Source organism: Vicia villosa, linkage group LG4 (assembly GCF_029867415.1).
Source record: "Vicia villosa cultivar HV-30 ecotype Madison, WI linkage group LG4, Vvil1.0, whole genome shotgun sequence".
NCBI lineage: Eukaryota > Viridiplantae > Streptophyta > Magnoliopsida > Fabales > Fabaceae > Vicia > Vicia villosa.
The window spans coordinates 120,683,944-120,705,517 of record NC_081183.1 but is presented as its reverse complement, the minus strand read 5'-3'; the positions used below and the strand labels follow the sequence as shown (position 1 = coordinate 120,705,517).

The 21,574-nt window shown below is 33.1% G+C and overlaps 1 protein-coding gene and 2 long non-coding RNA genes across 7 annotated transcripts; 2 read left to right on the top strand and 1 right to left on the bottom strand.

The window, feature by feature from the left end:
* Positions 1-2,159: 2,159 nt before the first annotated feature.
* Positions 2,160-5,966, top strand: LOC131595121 (metal tolerance protein 1-like). 4 transcript variants are annotated; one of them, XM_058867394.1, is made up of 2 exons: positions 2,160-2,316; positions 4,517-5,966. In XM_058867394.1, the coding sequence occupies exon 2, from the start codon at positions 4,517-4,519 to the stop codon at positions 5,786-5,788; it is 1,272 nt and encodes a 423-aa protein (XP_058723377.1). In that variant the 5' UTR covers positions 2,160-2,316; the 3' UTR covers positions 5,789-5,966. The 4 variants fall into 4 exon arrangements, with proteins under 4 accessions (XP_058723377.1, XP_058723376.1, XP_058723378.1 ...); XM_058867393.1 differs by having other exon boundaries at positions 2,163-2,321; XM_058867395.1 differs by having other exon boundaries at positions 2,229-2,325.
* A 752-nt stretch (positions 5,967-6,718) lies between these two features.
* Positions 6,719-8,846, bottom strand: LOC131599568 (uncharacterized). The gene is made up of 6 exons (XR_009282846.1): positions 8,568-8,846; positions 8,254-8,335; positions 7,555-7,790; positions 7,194-7,475; positions 6,962-7,106; positions 6,719-6,855 (listed from the first exon to the last, which is right to left on the bottom strand). It is a non-coding gene; the product is annotated as an uncharacterized LOC131599568 (long non-coding RNA).
* A 7,704-nt stretch (positions 8,847-16,550) lies between these two features.
* LOC131599567 (uncharacterized) lies at positions 16,551-18,857 on the top strand. Of its 2 annotated transcripts, none has more exons than XR_009282845.1 (5): positions 16,551-16,818; positions 17,094-17,147; positions 17,438-17,552; positions 17,641-17,673; positions 17,875-18,857. It is a non-coding gene; the product is annotated as an uncharacterized LOC131599567 (long non-coding RNA). The 2 variants fall into 2 exon arrangements; XR_009282844.1 differs by having other exon boundaries at positions 17,094-17,159.
* Positions 18,858-21,574: the final 2,717 nt, after the last annotated feature.

Below are 21,574 nucleotides of genomic sequence, written 5' to 3'. Positions count from 1 at the left end.
CTAATTATGTTTCTATGAAAGACTTATCTGAACCCCTTAAGAAATTTGCAAATGAGCTATCTTCACACAGTGTACCTTGCAACGTTGAAGAGGCCATTGAAGACCCTAGATGGGTTCAAGCTATGAATGAAGAAATGGAGACATTAAACAAGAATGCGACATGGACTCTTGTCCCTTTACCAAAAGGAAAGAAACCAGTAGGGTGTAAGTGGGTTTTCTCTATCAAATACAAAGCTGATGGGTCTATTGAAAGGTACAAAGCAAGACTAGTAGCTAAAGTCTTTACACAAACATATGGCGTAGACTATCAAGAAACTTTTTCTCCTGTTGCCAAGTTGAGCACTGTCAGAGTTCTTTTATCTCTTGCAGTAAATCTTGATTGGCCATTGCATCAGTTAGACGTGAAGAACGCCTTTCTCCATGGGCACTTGAAAGAAGAAATATATATGGATATCCCTCCGGGATACATGACAAATTATGAAACTAAGGTGGTGTGTAAATTGCAATGCAGTTTGTATGGCTTGAAGCAATCTCCTAGAGCGTGGTTTGGGAGATTGAACCTGGCAATGAAAAAATATGGCTTCCAACAAAGCAACGTAGATCATATGTTGTTTTTGAAACACCGTCAAGGTAAGGTCACATCTTTGATTATGTATGTAGATGATATGATTATTACAGGAGATAACTCTGAGGAAATAGCAAAACTTCAAAAACAACTGGCAACTGAATTTGAGATGAAAAATCTAGGTGGACTCAAATATTTTCTAAGTATTAAAGTTGCTAGGTCGAAGAAAGGCATCTTTTTATCTCAACGAAAATATATCTTAGATCTTTTATCAGAAGTTGGGCTACTAGACTGTAAACCTGTAGATACTCCAATTGTCCAGAACCACCAACTTGGAGAATATCCAGACCAAGTGCCAACAAACAAAGGAAGGTACCAGAGATTGGTTGGCAAACTTATTAACTTATCTCATACACGACCTGATATAGCGTATGCGGTAAGTCATGTAGTAAGCCAATTTATGCACAACCCGAGTAAAGATCACATGGACGCAGTAATTCGAATCATGCGGTACTTGAAGTCATCGCCTGGAAAAGGCTTGATGTTCACAAAGAATAATCATGTACAAGTTGAAGGCTATACAGACGTTGACTGGGAAGGAGATATCACTAACAGAAAATCCACCTCAGGCTATTTTACCTTTGTTGGAGGAAATTTGGTTACTTGGAAAAGTAAGAAACAAAAGGTTGTAGCATTATCAAGTGCTAAAGCAGAGTTTCGAGGGATGTCTAAAGGTCTTTGTGAGCTTCTCTGGCTTCGAAGACTGTTAATTGAAATTGGCTTTGCTCCGAATAGTGCGATGAATCTTTTTTGTGACAACAAGTCTGCAATTGAAATTGCTCATAACCCGGTTCAACATGATCGAACAAAACATGTGGAAGTAGATCGACACTTTATTAAGCAAAATTTGGAGACCAAGATAATTCAATTTCCGTTTGTTAAATCTGAAGATCAATTAGCCGATATACTCACAAAAGCTGTATGTAGTAGAGACTTCTACAACGCACTTGACAAGTTGGGCATTCGAGATATCTATGCACCAACTTGAGGGGGAGTGTTGGCGTCAGCTGTCAACAAGATTGTAGGAACTATAATAGGAATATAGTTATTAATTGTTAATTACCTTGATTTGGTTATAATTATCCTAATTTAATTATAATTAGAAATAGGATTTTCTGTATATCTAAATATAACTTATTTCCTTTATAATATACAATCTGAAATATATGAAAGTGTCGTATCAGTTTGACAGCAAATTTTCCTAAAGTATTCATCCACCCTCCATTACAAAACTCTACATCTAACCACCTAAGCCCTTTCATGTTTCTTAGATCTTAACGTTCCAAGTCTTAGAGCAAGGAGGTTCTCACAATCTTAAATTCATCCAAAAGATAGATACACTTTACTTCAAGATTGTTCCATTGGTTTAGCTTAGAACCATCATGATGATATTTTACTAACTTTCTTAAACTTTGACCAATAAATCATAATAAAAAACATTAAAAATTGAAATAAATGTGAATAACGACATACCATTTGTATTTTATATTACCTTTTTACTCAATCATACGGCTATTATAATGTAGCCTCAAACATGCCATGTTTATCTAGAGGACCACACACATATTCTGTTTTACACCCACACACACCGCGAATAAACCCCAAATAAATACTAAATATATACATAGTTAGAACCACGAGGATTCAGAATCACCCAACCAACGAAGAACCAGAATCACGTTTCTGCAAAAGTGCGGTTCGTAAACCTTATCCTATCTCTTTCTACTCTCACCATTCGCATTATTTTCCTTTGTTTTTTTTCCATTAAATTCTTTTTGTGCTTTTCTGTTTGTCTCTTAGGTGTAGTTTTGTTCTTGTGCTGTTGCAATTTTTTGGGCTATTATTTGTCAAGACCCTAGAATTCTAGAAGCTTCTGTTATATTGTTTGGAGAATTTAAGTTAATTGAATAATTCAGATATTTGCATTAATTTTTATATATTTATATGGTCAATTGAGGGTTTTTGATTCTATGTGATTTTAGGGCATTTTGTTGTGAAGGTATTTTGATTATGCAATTTTCTTTTCTATTGATATCTCTGTAGCTCTGACACCTCTGAAAAAATATGTAGCTCTGACACCTCTGAAAAAATATGTGTTCATGTTAGTATCGGTTTCGGACACTGATACTAGGGATTATGTTTAATTTATTTATGTTTTCAAATTATTACCGGTGTTGTGATGTGTCAAATGTTGGTGTCATGTTTCTGGTGTTTGTGCTTCATAGATTGATATTCCTTATCTTGTACAAGGGTGCTGAATTTTCTTGATTTGTATGTTATTGAGTTTTGATTCTCTATTTGTTATGTTGTGTTTTATTTGGTTTGAGTTTATGTGTTAATTTGAGGTTTGGAGTGCATTCATGATGGAATGACCTTGTTGCTATTGTACTTTGTTTCATGCTTTTGGGAATAATGCATTGAAAAAGAAACATATTTTTATAACTTTCTCATATCATATGCTCTTTCTTGTACTTGTGGAAAATTCGTTTTTGTATGTATTTGTAGCATAGATATGAGTATTTGTTGGAATAACCATTTGTTCATATGCTTGTTCTTGCATTTGTGAAAACATTCTATTAGTTCCTATTTGCAGTACAAGTATGAGTCTCGTTGGAACTTGTTAACTTTTAAAATATCACTAAATGTTTGTCTGAACCACATACCACATATCATCTTGGTTAATTTTAATGTTTTCTTCCTTTGATTTTGGGAAGCAATAATGTAAATTTGCACTTAAATGTTGTTTATATTTGTTGTTTTACATAAATGTTTTGTAAAGGATCTCTTTATAGCTCGGGGATAAATCTCTTTTGTCGTGTTAGTTCTTGTAAATTAGTCATTCATAGTGAGGGTATCACACTTTATGTAAATAATTGAAACGTGGAGAGGAAGGGAGTCTTTTGGAATTTAAGAGAATTTTAGGTCTTTGGACACTGGGAGATCGCTATGGTTCTGATAAGCAAGGTGTTTGCTTTAACAAACACAACAAAGCCTTATCTTTCTAAGTGGGGTCGGTTACATGGATCAACTTCCACCATAAGGCAAAAAGTTTGCTTTGATTACTGAAAATGCCTTAGCTTCAAGGGTCAGCCAAACTGGCTGCTTTGATTCCAAAAAGTGGCATAGCTTTGAGGGTCTTCCCAACTGCCCCTTAACACATGGTATTACTTTTTGAAGTAATTGAAGTGGGACTGAAATCGCTACTAGATACTTTCCAATGCCTCTCTGATTTGGCTGGTTATTAGTTATATACTCTGAGCAATTCTTAGCGTCCATATTTCAAGTAGGAATTAAATGAATGGCCTAGGATTCCAAAGTCATAATCATTGGCTAAGTACTTCAATTGCACTTATGATTTTTATTTTTAGTAGTTGAGCATAGAGACCCCTGTTTCTGATTAATGCCAATTTTCTTATGTTTCTTTTTGTTTTCTTGTCAATATTTTTTCCTCCTTGTAGGTAGTTGTTGGAAATATATTATTTGAAAGCTAATCCTTGAGGTTTACTTATTTTGCTATTGCTTTCAGTTACTCATCAATTTTATATAGTTATAAGGCTTTACTTGATTGGCTCTTCACATGAGTATGTCTGACACTTTTAATCAGAAAAAAAAAATCATTTTATTCATTCATATGAAATGGTTTTATTTGACTCTGATTTTGTTGTAAGATTCCTCAAAATATTGCATATGGTCAGATATTTTTGAAATGTTACTATTGACTTGTTATGACTACTATCAAACAATGAGATGTTAAACCGTTTATTGAATTTGGCAAACTATAACAAATTGAAAATTTGTTAGACATCCATCCATTTAAGAGTTCTAAATGTTTTATAAAAACTAATGATGGTCTTAGATGTTTAATTGGATTCACAAATTAATATATTGCAGATGGCAGCACCAAGCACTCAGCATACACAGATTATTGAAGTCAGTGGAGATCTTCCTGATGTAGTAAGGAAAGTTTGTGGGGAAGCAACATGTGAGTTCTCAGGTGCTGGTGCCATCTCAAAGGATGCTGAAGAACGATCAACATCGATGCGGAAGCTTCTGATAGCAGTGATTCTTTGCGTTATTTTCATGGTTGTTGAGGTTGTTGGTGGTATTAAGGCAAACAGTCTTGCAATATTGACTGATGCTGCGCATTTGCTTTCCGATGTTGCAGCATTTGCCATCTCCTTATTTTCTATATGGGCCGGGGGATGGGAACCAAATCCTCGTCAGTCGTTTGGATTTTTTAGAATAGAGATTCTTGGCGCTTTGGTTTCTATGCAAATGATATGGCTGCTTGCTGGGATTCTTGTGTATGAAGCCATTGCTAGACTCATTGCAGGTCCTCAAAATGTGGATGGGTTTTTAATGTTTGTAGTTGCTGCATTTGGTCTTGTGGTTAACATCATTATGGCTTTGGTATTGGGTCATGATCACGGACACGGCCATGGCCACGGACATGGACATGATCACGGTCACGGACATGATCACGGACATGGACATGATCATCACGGCCATATCCATGGTGTTTCAGTTTCTACTAATCATGATATAAAGCAAACACAAGATGAGCATCATCACGCACACAGTGATCACACTCACCCTCATGATGTTGAAAAGCATTCGAAGGATGCACACCTCCATACTCATGAAAATCCCACGCAGGATCTCAAAGAGCACAAAGAGCGTGCTGTCCCACTTCTTGGTGAATCAAAAGTCAGTGATGAGAAGAAGAAACGCAACATAAACGTACACGGGGCTTATCTCCATGTACTTGGGGATTCTATCCAGAGTGTCGGAGTAATGATTGGCGGAGCAATCATATGGTATAAACCTGAATGGAAAATAGTTGATTTAATTTGCACTCTAATCTTTTCTGTGATTGTTTTGGCCACAACTATCAACATGCTGCGAAACATTTTGGAAGTCCTGATGGAGAGCACGCCGCGTGAGATAGATGCTACTCAACTTCAAAAGGGCCTATTGGAGATGGAAGAAGTGGTGGCTATTCATGAGCTTCACATATGGGCTATTACAGTTGGGAAGGTATTGCTAGCCTGCCATGTTAAAATTAATCCTGAAGCTGATGCTGACGCGATGTTGGACAAAGTTATAGACTACATCAAGAGGGTGCATAACATTAGTCATGTAACTATCCAGATAGAACGCTAGTTTTTCTTTTTGAATCTTTTTATGTGTAGTGATGCTTTGCTGGGAGGGATTTAGTTAGACTAGATGCAATTATGTTTCTGGAACTCAACTTTATCTTAAGACAATAAAACTTGTGTCCACTCCTTGTTTTTGGCCGTTTAAGAGTGTGAATATGAATGTTGTACATTTCCATGCTAAACTTTTATATCTTTTTCTTTTGGTACAACACAAACGTTTATATGCTAATGTAGGTTGGTTGAGAAGGTAAGGATCCAGATCTTCGTAGTACTTTATATATGATGCAATGGTTCAGATGGTACGGATCCAGATCTTACCAGAACTTCTTATATGATGCTGAAATTTGATGCATTGCATCTGAATGGTGAAGTGGTTGTCATGGCTAGGTGTGAATTTGTGGCACTACATTGCATCTCAATGGTGAGGTGATTGTGATGGCTAGGTGTGACTGCTTTCTGCAGTGTTGGGGCACATAAGGGACGTTCTTACTCAACTAAACATATATTTAATTTTAGACAGAAACTAGTAAGAGACCCGTACTCCCGCACGGGTAATTTAATTATGATATTGTGTAAATAACTAAAATAATAATTATGAAAAAAAAATAACGATAAAATATTTGTTATTGTGATAAAACATGAATGAGTCTTAATGTCGCAATATTTAGATAATACTAAATACAAATGTAAAATTTGAAATGATTTATTTTTTTAAAATGAACATTTTTTTTAAATGAACAGTAATCATATAGATTTAATTATATTGGGTCCAACCCTTCATATCACTTCAACTTGCTCATATAAATTATGAAATATTGGTGAAAAATCTTGATTGGTTAAAGAGAATTGGAAAAAATTTAAATGACACCTTTATATCAAATAAAGAAAGATATATAACACAGGAAGTAACACCAAGTCCAATGCTCCAAAAGTCAAGTGAAAAAAACTTCGTTAATCTTGAAGAAGCAAGGTATCATGATTTGTAAGTAACTTACTGGTATGCATTCACTTTGAGAATAGCTGTGAGGGTGATAATCCACCCTTTTCCTAAAATACCCAAATATTCTAAATCTGAAAATGCAGACAAACAGCCAAAAAAATTAATGGAATGGGACTGTTGGCAAAGAATGGACCTCGTTGATATCATACTAAAATTTTCAAGTAAACAACATCTTACATTCACCGCAAAATGTATTTTAGCAATCAACAAATAAATGGTGCTTTTAATTTCATGATGATGCACCGGCCAATTTCTCGAGTTTTTCCAATGTGACACTTTTTGGCCTTTCAAGTGGCATTCCAAGAGCCCGGTCCCATATAAACTGATATCCAACAAAAGGAAGAGATTTGTTAATTCAAACTGGCAAAAGAGAGTAATGTTGGCAAGGAAAAAATGGGGCATGACAAACCTGAGGGCCAACTCCAATACTCCTTGCTACACCAAAGAGAACGGTATAATAGCTGTCCAGAATATTAACAGATCATCAGATTCACCCTAAAAATAATCACTTATTTTTCAACAACCGAACTTATTAGAATGTATATTGATTTGTAAACATGTTATATATGGCTATTCTTGCAACACAATTGACCCGTTTCGGTATAGAATTTCGGGTTAGCTTATAACTAATATCTTCACTGGAAGTGTCTCTTCACAATCAAGCTTGTAACTAATATCTCCGTGATATTTCCTGTTACATAAATCAATAGTACTGAGAAAAGAACTCATGAATAAGAAAACACGGTTGAGATATTCGAAAGGAAACTTACATTGTGTGGATTAATGCTAACTATATTGACAATTGCTTGGTTGCTAAGATGCTCCCATAAACCATCAGAAACAAAGATGCGAAATTTATCTTCGGGTTGGATTTTATGAATTGATACCGATGATTCAATACTAAGAATCAACTTGAAAAGATTTCAGGTAGTCTAAACTTTTGTGGCAGAGGCTCCCTATTGAATTCCACTTTCTTCAAATATGCATCACCTATGGATCTTGAAACCTGTAAAAACAAATTATGTTAATAAATAATTGGAGTAATAAATGCTTCTAACTTTTTCTACAAAGGAATTAAAACTTACGATTTCTAAATAATATTGGTAGCAAGGTCTTAAAAGATGTTAGAATGGTTTTGCAGCTACAATAGTTATAACAACTATATGTCCAGTTTCGGTCGTATTTCCATCTATTACCACAGTGGCAGCTTCCATTCAAAACCAGAAAATGTGCAGAACTTGTTTTTTTTTTCCTTTTTCAGTTTATTAACGTTCAACAACTCAATTACAGAAATGAAAAAAACTGATGAAAAACCATTGACACGGCAGCAACAACAACAGGAAAAAGAGAAAACACTTAAAGGTGTATAAGGTGTATAAATAAAGATCTTTCAAATTTTCCAGATACTTTTCCAAACAAATTGGGGAAGAAAACAAACAATAAAATCACAATAAAGAAAAAACACTCACCATGACAATGAAACAATATATGTCAAATCTATGCAGTCTCGTAGAAAACACACAGATTTGAGTGTTGCTGTGAAATCTTTAACTGAAACATTAGAGATAAAACACAAAACACAGTTAAGAGATGAATCCAGTTTGTGAAGCAGAGAAAAGGAAAATCAAATATTTTGACAAAACCTCTATAAATAACACCAAAAATGAGAAGAAGCAAACTCAAATTAAATCATAACATCATAGATCTAAGATTACGAAGGAGTGAAAAAATGAAGGAGTGAAAAAACGAAGAAGAAAGATGGGGAAACGATGCTCGTTCTTACCGAATCGGCCGAAGATGGAGAAACGGTGGTCGCCGTCAAATTGATCGAAACCAAATGGCAAAGACCGTGAGATTGTGAGATTGGAGTGGTCGAAGACATCGCTAGGGTTTGCGGCTGCGCTAGGGTTTGTGGAGAAAACAGAAAAGAGAGAATACCATATGAAGAGAGATAGAGGGAAAACCGGGAGCAGAAAGACAAAAGGTAAAAGTTGACGAATGAGTAGACAACACATGGCAAGTCCAAATATTCAATTTGTTAATTACTTCATTAACCTTTTGCAAGGGTAAAGTTTATTTTGGAGAAGGTTAAAATTGGGAGTTTGGTCAATTTTATAATATTGGGTAGATAGTAGACAACCACAAAAAATGATAAATTAAAAATACTTTTAAGCCCTAATTTTTTTAGTTTCACGTTCATTTACTTATTTTCTGAAATGGTACTTATTTTGTGAAAATTATTCTCAAGTGACTTTCTTTGTTATAAAAATATTATATTTTATAGATTACAAAAATTATGTCAACGTGGAGCCTTTCTGACCCAATTTTAACGAAATAGGAGCACATTGAAATAAAAGTGTATGTAAAAACAATTTGTTAAATAAATATAAAAATGAATAGAAAGACATAACCACATTTATTCCCTTGTCAATATCAATTTTATATGGCTGGCCTCTTTACAGAAAATACAAAATAAGTGGAACCATCAATTAATCAACATTATCTTTGATCCAATAAGTGTAGATAAATTGGTCACTTATCTGGAAGATTCACATTCTCCTAAAAATTAAGAATATGATATGGGAGATTTGTAAAAATTTCATTGAAGCAACAAAACAACAAAATTTGGATAAGTTTTATTGAACAACATGAGGAAGTTCTTATCAGAACAAATGACTTACTTCAAACTTAGAAAGCTGCAAAGGAGCTGAAAAACCTCACACTCAATTTTCTCAGAAAAGACCTTGTACCTAGTGGAGCAAGTCATTGGGTGATACAATCAAATGTAATATGAATACGTCTTTTCTCTTTCAAAAATAGAGTATGAGTTGACATTTGTATCAGAGATGATTTGTAATAGTTAAAACGGAGTGTAAGTTAACTCTCATTTATTTGATGTTTAGTGGGGGAAAATTTTGGTTTACTTTTTGCACTCAATTGACTTAATGAACTTCATACGGGTCCTTTTGATTTTAATTTTGAGTTTGATGTTAAAATTGTTGTGGATAGTTTCCTATCCTAAAAAAAAAAAAAAGGGATCTTGCGGAATTTGGAGATATGATTACACATTCTAGAGAAATATTCTATTCTTGTCATAAAAATTCAAATCTTGAGTTTATTCTAAGTGAATCAAGGTTGTCCATAATTTAGTTAAAGTCGCAATATATCTAGGTAGCATGTGGTTAATGGTAGAAATATCATGTTGTATTAAGAAAAATTGGTTAAAGAAATGTTCAAAGTTTTATTGTCTTATTTGACTCTAGCGTTACCTTTCGCACCTCATTTGTGATATAAAAATGTGGTTTCTCTGGTTTTATCTTGAATGATATACTCTATTTAAAACTCTATGCCATTCACAACGGTCCCTTACTAGCCAAATGAATGAAAATCACTAACTCAGTTTGTTACACATACTTTTCCGTTAATATCAACCTCATTGAGACAACTTTGAACAAGTATCATAAACATACGGTGTTGATTCAAAGTATTGAAGATATCTTGTTAATAACAATCTTGTTAGATTTATACATACCTCGATCAAAGAAAATCAAAATGCAGATTACATAACAAAACTTGACGCATCTACTAACGAGGATTTCCTAATTCACACATTCCCTCATTTAAGATTGAATTACACACTCACATCTTATGTTGCATTAACTCAAATTTTAAGAATCTAGCTAGTTTCTTATCATGGGTGAGTTATTGTGTCTTTAAAAATCTGTAAATTAGTCCCTAGTACGACCATAATTTCTTTTTCTTAAGCTTGTATTTGTCAAAGAGCTCGGCGTGTATTGTGTCACAAGAGATATCAACATCAATTAAGACTCTGGATTCATTACAATTGGCCATAGTGTTCGTTATCACGAGGGGAAATTTTAATTTAAAATTCCCCTTACTTTCTCACTGTCCAGGAATCGAAGGAAAGGCCTTTCCAACTTCTTGGTAGAAGTTTCTCCATCCTCCTTATTAACAAACATCAGTTCAACAATTCATCTCTTGATAGTACCTTTTAAAGGGTTATTTTTAGGAGTGGCAAATAGGAGTACATGTCCTGTTAAAGCCTGCCTTGCAAAATCTCACCAAAAAACGGGTCGGGGTAGGCATAATTTCTAGTGCGAGCCTGAAACTTTGACACTCCTTGCAAAAAGTGAGAGTGGGGGCAATGTGGCCTTATGGGCATTGCACTTTTTAAGGTTAAAATGCAAAAATTTATATAAATATCTATACTTGCAAAAAATTGAAGCGGGACAGGGTAGACACATCCTAGATGTTCTTCTTAGGGGATGGTTCCTCTTTTTGTCAAGATACCCGGTCCCATCATAATCAGATAACTTTAGAGGCTCCTCTATTGATATGCACGAACAATTGGTTTCTCTTCTACTCTACAATAGGATCGTTTAGCTCAGACATTTCCTTCATTTAGGTATTATGTTACGGGGAACGAGGATGACAAGGAACCTCGCTTAGGATAAGATTTCCGCCTATTCTTTCTAAATTGGGAAGAGGAGTCTAGTGCGGGCATGAAGACCGTGGAGCCTGTTTGCGTGGCGAAGGCGTCTTGGCAAGGATTGGCTCTGTAACAGTGATGGGATTGTAGCGTGAGATAACCTCTGATATAATACTTTCCCTAGGAGGTGAAAATTGCATGTTCTCTTCAATTCTCAATGTCCTTTCAAATTGGAATTGAGAATTTTGTCGCTGTAACAAATTGTATGCGTTGTTTAGCAGGTGGGTTGCTCCATGTATGCCTAAATTAGTATGTAGCAGTTGAAGACTAAGAAGTATTTCATGTCCATACATCAGAGATTGTAAGGGAGGTTTATTCGATAGTCCAGCCTAACCAGGTTGTGGAGAAGGTCAAGAGGTTGAGAAATGTTGGAATGCTCCTTGAAGGATTCTCAGTGCTATGCAAACCATCGTCCAATTGATCTGGACAGTGTATGTTGAAATCACGTACTTTTGTCGAGAACGAGAATTCACTTGCTCCATGCATATGCTTATTCAATGCTTGCTTTTAGACCTTTCGTATTGGACCTTTTAGACAACCCAGAACAACATATATATATATATATATATATATATATATATATATATATATATATATATATATATATATATATATATGATACACAACAGTTCTATGATTAAAATAATAAATTCATTTGTATTTTTTTTATTTTATTTTATTATTTCGATAATTTTGAAGATTATTTCAGGATATGAATGTGTTAGAGGTTTTTTTTTTTTGTATGATACGATGGATGTAAATCATTTTCTCCTCATTTATTTAAATTACTATTTATATAGTTTTTTTTTAAATTAATTTTTCTCCTCAAAAACAATTTTCATAAAAGATATAATTCATAGCTTTTGAACTTAATAACAAATTTTTTTACATTTATTATAATTTTATTGTTACAACTCCTTTAATTTCCATTTTTTTATAAAATTCAATTATGTCAAAATCAACGTTTTCCACCACCAATTTAAACATGCACTTAGTCATATAGATATAGTAATATTTAATTCTTAGTATTATTCTATTGTTTGTTAGGTGCAACTTGTCGGGTTAACATATATTTTTTATAGTTTTAAATAATAAATTAGACATCAATGTTATAAATATGAGGACATAAGGTATCTATTCCGCTTAAGGTATTTATTTTTGTCTGGTGGTTGTTACTAAATTGTATTTCAACAAAGGATAATCTGATTAGGTGGTAGATTCATGGTACAGATGATCATAGATGCGTGACAAATTGTGGCATGGCTGAAGACAAAGATCATTCATTTGTAACATGTGATTTTTCGGTGGGGTGTGAACTATTATTCTTAATTGGTTAAGGTTCTCAAAGGCATCTCAAAGAAAGATTTTGAACTATTGTTTGTAGTTTGGACTATTGGTGAAAAGTAAATAAATACACAGAGTTATTAACCCAGCTTGGTGTACAACAACATCTACTCAGTGGACTACCAAGCTAGGAAGGAAATCCACTATCAGCAGTATTAGTTCAAAGTTCTATGTAAACAACCTTCGGTTTACTGCCTTCTCACTTAATCCCTACCCTGTGTAACTTCTACATAGGAACTTCCTAGATATGAGAAACCCCTCTCACTCCTAATCACCACAGCAATCTCTCACAGTCTTAGTCCCAGTAATTGATATTGGCAGCCTTTCACCTAAATCTCCAAATACAAAGCAATATTTGATTAAGAAACCCCTTAATCAAGAACAATACTTGATCTTGCTTAAAAGCTTCGATCAAGAACAATAGCTTGATAAACAAGCAACACACAGTCAACCCAATGCATCAAAAGATACACGAGTGACACATAGAAGTTATAACTCAAAAGAGACAGCCCATCTCTTATATCAGGATGATATTAGAGAGGCTCACAAATAACATGAACACGCAAACCCTAAAATATTACTTAACAACACAATGCGTTTGTAGCCTTCTATTTATATGCATAGTTTGGACTGGATTTAGGCTTCAAAAATGCAAGGAGGCTGCTAAAAGTCTGCTGAAACTTCTCCACAAAAATAGGTCTTCAATCTAGAGTTTCCTAAAATGTCTCAACATTTAAAAAAACATAATAAACCAACAAAGTCTCTGATTCATCAGTCTTGGACGCCATATAGGATCTATTAATATTCATAGAATATTCAATAATCTGTAAGTAAACAATTGTATCCATACAGTAAACTGTGACATACTAGATATCATGTACTTATGGTTAGGACATCGCATTCGACATGTTGAGTCTGCAAGTTGAAACATCTTTTTCAACATGTTGCTGCCAAGTTAGTTTTACCAAAATTCATGCCAATCATAATTTCAGAGAAATAACATTGTGGTTTGGATTATTTGGAAATAGCGAAATAGGCGTATTTTTCAAAATAAAATAGAAATGTTGCATGTGTTATCTAAAAGGGTAAAACTTCATTCATTTTGGTGGTTTAAGTCGAAATATGCTACCTTTGATTATGATTACCAGTTATGGAGGTTAAATCTTTTATCTTTTTTATCAACTGTTATGTAGTATGCTATTTGCTATATTTTCATAATCTACTATCTAGCTATTATTAGAAGATGCCACCACTCTACCAAGAATGCCCTTTGCTCTTTCAAAATTTACAAAGTAAAAAGGGTATATTAGTAATTACATAAAGATCAATATAATTACACTCTCTAATCAATAAAAGGTTGACACTTGGCAATACAAAATCACTTTCTCATTTCAAATTATATTTTCCCTCCTTTTACAAATTAAACTATTCCTATCTTTCACTCTCTTTATTACACACTCTACACACTTCACAATTTTTATTTTAATTTTTTTCCCTCAATTTTCTTTTTCTCATTTTATTTTTTAAAATATAAATAAATTAATAAATTGAATCTTTTTTAATGGAACGAAAAAAATACGTAAACATTTACTCAATCGAAAACATAATTATTTTATGATTATTAAAAATTATTCATAATTATTTAAAAAAATATTTTTAAATGTCAAAATTTCTACTTTATTGACAGGACACTATCATCTAAATACCTTTTTTATTTTAATTAACAATTGTCGGTATTTGAGACACAAAATTCTTATTTTCAAATGTCAATTTTTTTATTTTTTTCACGGGACATTGTCAACAAAATACATATTTTATTTTAATTAACCATTCTCTTTATTTGAGACACAAAATTCTTATTTTCAAATGTCAAAATTTCTATTTTTATTACGAGACACTATCAACACGATACCTATTTTATTTTAAGTAACAATTCTATATAAATACATAAATGAATGAAAATTCAATATATATTCATTGCGGCATAAAATTATTATTTAGCTTTGTTATGATTTTTACAATATCTATCTTAAAATCGTATTACATCTTGCTCATAATAACTTTGCACTTGTCTTTAATGTTATGGGACACAACAAGTTAGATCCAAGCAACAAAACATGTATAAATATTAATTTGCATTAGATAAAGTCACATTAGGCACAATCAGTTAGATATAAACAAAAAGACATACATAACTTAACCTTTTCAATGATGAAATATTTTAAATATTAATATGTATTCTAATTTGTTCATTGTAGTATGATTGATGAACCAATTCATTCTTACTCTCAAGATAATTTGTTATTTATTAGGTGTTGAGTTATCACTCATTTGCACTTGTCTTTAATGTTGAAAATATGAATGAAATACTTTATGAAGTGTCATGGGTCACAACCAATTAGATTCTAAGCAGCTAAACATACATAAACACAACTCTCAATTTGTAGTATAATTTTATTTTTACCTGTGCGACTAGTTTTGGATTGTAATCTTAGACTCCTTCTTATCATTTTGGCGTTTTCGGGAAAAAAATCTGACGAAATCTGACGACATAATATTTTAATCATTTTAATTGCTCATATTTTAAGACTTTCATTGTTTTATACCATTAAATCGGTAGAAATCTTATGATAGTACAATTTCATTATGGAGAAAACTTAGATACAAGTTTTTAGGTATGATTTTTTACTATTCTTTAATGAAAATGTGATAAGTGTATAATTTTCTCATATGCATATGTTTTTTTTATCAAGGAATATATTAATGCGAGAACAAAGGGTTCCCGAACCTGATACACCGCAAAACGGGACAAACCCGACAAAAAGAAAAGGGGAAATTACAAACCAATTTTGTTACGACATAAATAGTAAAGGATCTTTACTAAATGCGTAAAAACTAGAATTGGGATATGTAATATCACCTATACAAATCCACTTCCAAGCCCGAAATTTAATATTCCATACCATATCGTTGACATTCCATGCGTCATTTCGGAAGCATACCCCATTACAGATGAGCCATATGGACCAAGTAGTTGCAAGCCAAATGACTCCCCTTTTACCTTCCCTTAACTTCTTCCCTTTACAAAAAGAGTATCAATCCCAAAAACTCGAAAGACACTCCTCCTTCGAAACATACGGTTTATCAACCCATAACGCTATTTCTTTCCAAATAAACTTCACAATTATGCACACACTACAACACTTGTTGTCTTTGGCAACACTTTTATAGGTAACATGTAAAAATTGTTGCCTAAAATTAATATAGCCAACGATTTATGGCTGTTGCCAAAAATATATTTACAACCCTTGATAATTGTTGCCTAAAATACTTTTGGGGACGTTTTTGGAGCGTAACTCTTTTATTTTTTTTGGCAACGACGTTAACTGTACCCTTAACTACTTTTTGGGACGATTTTTGAACGTCATTATACTATTTCTTTAGCAATGATTGATAATTGTCCCCTTAAATATTTTTGGAGACATTTTTAGATTGTTATATTAGCTTTAATAAAAGGTTACATTAAATAAAATTTTAGCAACATCAATTTTTTGGTGGCAATCTTCCCTCCAACTGTATACACTAAAAAACAAATATTTCCCTCCAGACATTATTAAAAAAATTTAAATATAAAAAATCATCTAAGCTAAATATATATATTATTTTGAATTATTTTAAAAATAAATAATTCTACTTATAGATGTAAAATATTGTTATTTATCTTAAACTTCTTAGCTTGTTCTAATCTAAATTTACATATACGTATTAAAAAGAAGTTTCTCTTAAAAAATAATAATTTTTTAAAAATATTTATTATTTTTATCAAGAAAGTAAACAAATACGTGTGACATATTTATCTCCCTATCCCACAAATAAGGCTAATTCTTCTCCACATTCATAGAGAAATATAATTGAAGTTATTTTTTTGTAATCTTAAAACCTCTTCATCATCCTTTCAAGTTGCGGTCGCCGGGCCTTCCTTTGCCATTGTTTTCGGCCGCCTTCGTCGGCCTTTCCTTTGCCACTTTTTTCGGCCGCCTTCGTCGGACCTTCCTTTGCCACTATTTTTTGCCGCCGTCGCTAGACCTTTCACCACTATTGTCGGTCACTACGAAGCTGAACAGAAAACAAAGATCAATCCCTGTTTCCGCATGCCACAGTGGGCTTCCTTTTTTGCTAAGTGAGTATCCTTTTTTCTCTAACTTCTAAATTTATGATTTATTGAAGAGAAGGATCAATTTTTGTTAAAACCCTAACTTTCTACAAAATCAATAAGAATGACTATAATTTGTGTATAAATTATTAGATGTAAATTTGAAAATCAATCGGATAACTCTGTCTGGATTTAGAGTATATGAATTTTGGTTTGAACTGTGGTTCTTGTTTTGAACAATTCAACCATTTTTCTATACTTTTTTATGGATTCAGCTTTTGTTAATATTGTTATACAAGCAGATCAAGAGGAAATTCAAGAACTAAAGCTTCTTACTAAATGGAAGAGAAAGAAAGGTGAATTTATAGGTATTATGTTTATATTTGGTAATTAGAAGTTTTTCAAATACAAGACTTGTTTGGTTCTATTTTATTGGGTAAAAGCTAAAATATCTGTTTTTTGTAAAAAGTAATTTTCGAGCAATTACATTGTCACTATTGGATTTAATTAAAAAATATGGTAAATCCTAGAATGTGATTTAATTAATTGGGTTTATCATTTCTGCTAGGTGGCTTAGACCAAATTTGTAATTTAGATAATTTTGATATTCTAAGCAAAGATTGATAGTGGTTGCTCAAACTTGCAGGAATCTTAGTTTCAATCAGCTGACATTCTTTGATGTAGAGTTGGAAAATTTGATAAGAGTTCAAATCTTGTTATCAGATACTAGCAGACTACACTAAGTACATACTCTTAACAAAGTAGGTTGCAAAGTAAATATGAATATTAAATATACAATATGCTACCTTCTTTATTTGAACCATTCTTATGATGTATACACCTTTGCAGAATGAAAGGTTGAATAAAGTGAAAGAAAATGAGGTAAACGATTGTTTCCTTTAAATTTGGAAAGTAGTTTGTAATTAACTTTACCTTTTCGTTTACTTGGAAGATCTTTACAAAGTTTATTTTAAAACTTGATAAATTTGGAAGATCTTTACGTAATTTATTTCAAAGCTCGGTAAGAAAATGATTAATTTTGTGAAGCCCAACAATAATACTGATTTAATAATCTGGTTGCAGGAGCTTGCAAATATGGGGCTGGACTATATTATTGGGTTGATACCCGGAGAGTTCCTGACTATTTACCAGTGGGTATTTTGTTTCTTACTTTCATTAATGGTAATTAATTATGTTTGCTTATATTGTCTGTTGCCTTGTAGTAATATGTTATTGTGAAATGTCTCAGCTATGTATAGTTTGGACTAGACTGACATTTGTTATCTAATTTATGTGTTAATGACAAAAAGGAACCTAGATGACATTGAATAGGACCTTATATATAGAACTAACATTTTATATTGCATTGTCTAACATCATTCCTAACCTTATATCAGATACTGATAAGTAGATTGCCCAAGTCTGTCTTTCTGGTCAACATTTTTCTCTCTCAAGACCTTCTTTTAGGATGTCTAGTTGTGTGTATTTACACTGCATGCAAATGAATCGCTGCCTATTTGTTTAGCCTTGCTTCAAATTAGAAGTATAGGTCCATTGTTTCCAAAAAGTGATTCTTAAGTTCAATAGATTAAAATTGCATATGTATTTACTAGAAACCTTTTGTTGCAGTTACATTGTATTCTATTTACAATACTACTATATAATATAATACATGCTATTTTAAAATTTTAAAATAGTGTACTGTTTCTTCTGCCTTAATAACTACTTTTTCTATTATGTGCCTTAACATAATTGTAAGGCTTTAAAAGTTTAGCATATAACTGCATTTTAACTCTGGTTTACTATGTTCAAATCTATGGAGTGATTATTGAAGCAAAGACTCATGGATAGAACAAGTTCATCTTCAAAACCATGGCGTGATTATTGAAGCAAGGACTCCTGGATAGAACAAGTTCAACTACCTTTCTTTATGACATTGCAGCAAACGACCATTTCTTTATGAGGATTTAATGGACTTGGATGCTTCTGCAGTAGTTGTAGTTTTTTGGTCTTTGTGTCTATTATGTGTATTTGAGTTAATGTTTTAAGATTTTACTAACACAACTTTTGTGGTACATGTAATTTACATTTGAATTGTTTATTTTATGAAAAAAAATAATTTTTAATGTTTGAAATCAATTTTATTATAATATTACAACTTTTGTGGATGTACGATTAAATTTGATATTATTTAAGTTATAATCAATATTTTCTTAAAGTCATACATCATCAACTATATTATTTATAAAATAATTGCATAGTTGTATATTTTATGGGGACACTATAAAATAACAGCCTATAAGCTATGGTTACACTTTAAAAACGATTCTCCTTATTCAGATTTAAGGCAACAATTATTAATTGTAGCCGCATTAGGCAACGCTTAAAAAACGTCGCCTCAGTGGCCAAAAATAATCGTCCCCTATTCCTTTTGTTTAGGCGACGTTTTTAGAAAGCGTGCCCAAAGAACATGAAAAAACGTCCCCTTAGACTATAGGCAACGCTCGCACAGGAGACGCCTTAAAAACGTCCCCTATTCTTTTAGGCAACGATTTTCAGAGTTCTGACAACGTTTTTTAAGTGTTGCTAAAGACAACAAATGTTGTAGTGCCATGAAAAAAGAATGATTCATATCCTCCAACTCTACACCACATAAAACACAATTTAAAGAATTTAAAGGAAACTCAATACCTCTTATCTTCAATAGATCCTTCGTTGGGAGCCTATTTTCACAAAGTCTCCAACCGAATGTCTTAATCTTGAAAGGAACCTTCATATTCCATATCTTCTCCAAACAAAAGTCGTACCTATTAGGTGGACCGAAAGGAGTATGAAAAGAAGCATAGAAATCATAGAAAGAAGCAACCGTAAAGACCTCGCCCTCTTCACCTATCCACTCCACTTTATCACGGTTGACTACTCCCACCTCAACCCCTCTTAACAACGACTCTAAGGCGTTAAAATCCATCCGATGCTCCAAAGGAAAGAAAAGAATATTCACTCCATAATCCCCCCAAACCCAAACTCCACTCCTCCAACCCCCCATACTGGCTACCGAAACAAGTTTCAAGCTTGAAAAAGAAAATAAAACCGGAAATTTCTCCCTCAACGGAACTCCTTCCGCCTACTTAACTTCCCAAAAAGGTGTATTAAACCTTTTTCCAATAAAAAATTTACAACACTCCACCATAGGATCTCTAAAAGAATTAGAACCAACTTTAATAATATCTTTCCACCAAAAAGAAGAAGAAGGTGAAGATTTATCACCCTTACCATCTTGAAAAATGTTCATAGAAATATCGCTATACCGGGCTCTCAACAAGTCATACCATAAGCATTCCGAACCTTGCAATATTCTCCATCTCCACTTGTTAAGGAGAGCTAAGTTGAAATCCTCAATGTTTTTGATTCCCAGGCCCTCTTTCGCCCGTGAAAGACACACTTTCTTCCAACTCAACCAATGGATTTTCCTCTTTTCCTCCAACCCCGCATAAGAAATTACCTTGCATGCTCGTTATCTCTTTAACCACCTTCGAAGGCATCTTATAGAAAGACATGGTGAAAATAAAAAGAGCATTAAGAATAGATTTCAAAAGAGTAATTCTTCCTCCAAGATTGAGAAATCTATTTTTCCATCTATTAGCTGAAGATTTCGTTTTATAAATTGGTTCTTCGAAGAAGTAAAAATTCGAAGGAAAGATGGTTACTGATGACCATCCCTTAAAAATAAAAGAATGGCTCCTGATGGCCATGCTTCGAGAATGAAGACTTCTAAGTTCGTTATGAAGATAATGAATACTGAAGCTAGTAGAAGTGTATGTCTTCGAGGACTTAGACAAAATTTATGAAATATGTTCAAGTATTACTACTTAACGTGTTTTCGTAGTGTTTTAAATACACTGCCACGCGTCGAAGAAGGACTCAGGCGGGAAGATTTGAAATTCAAAGACGGTTTCCTAACTGTCTAAATAACAGATGGCGTCCCTGGAGTTCTTATGAGAAACGTGGCATTAGATTAGCGTAGGACCGTTAAGGTCGAAATTAGTATAAATAGGAGTCTTAATGTTAGGATTCTGTGTGTTCATTTTGTACAAATCACTCACATATTACTCAAGTATCAAGTGTTAAGAGAAAGAGTTCGCTGAGAAAATGTACGTATGACACCACCATTTTAATACATGTGTATTCTCTTTCGTTTTCAAATATCTTTCAGTATTATTGCATTTCATTTACTTCTTGCCATTTACATTTCTGTATTTTTACTTTCATGTCATTTACTTTTGAAGTATTTAACATTCCTGCATTTTAAGATTCTTTACGCTTTAACAATACTTTCGTTTCATATGTTATTTTACTTATCCTTTCACTGAAATTATACTTACGTATAACCAAGTGATTGTCAAGACTACTCGTTTTATTCGAAACAATTCTTATTAACGAAGACGAATCATGACTATGGTTCGAATGACCATTGATAACAATCTTTTTGACTATGTGTCCTAGGATCAATCTAGTCGATCCTGCGAGTAACCAAATCATAATTATTATAGTTTGGAAGACTAGCGGTTGTTTACCGGAAATCACCGTAAACACCATCCCGATAAACGTTTCTTCACTTTGTTCAAAAGAGGAATCCACGTAGAATACTTCCTCGGATTGACACCTACCGGAATACCAAGGAAAGTGAACTTACTATCTTCAACCCTATAAGAAAGGACATAAGCCGCGACCTCCACAAAATGAATGTTAGCATTAATACCGATCAACTTACTTTTATGGTAGT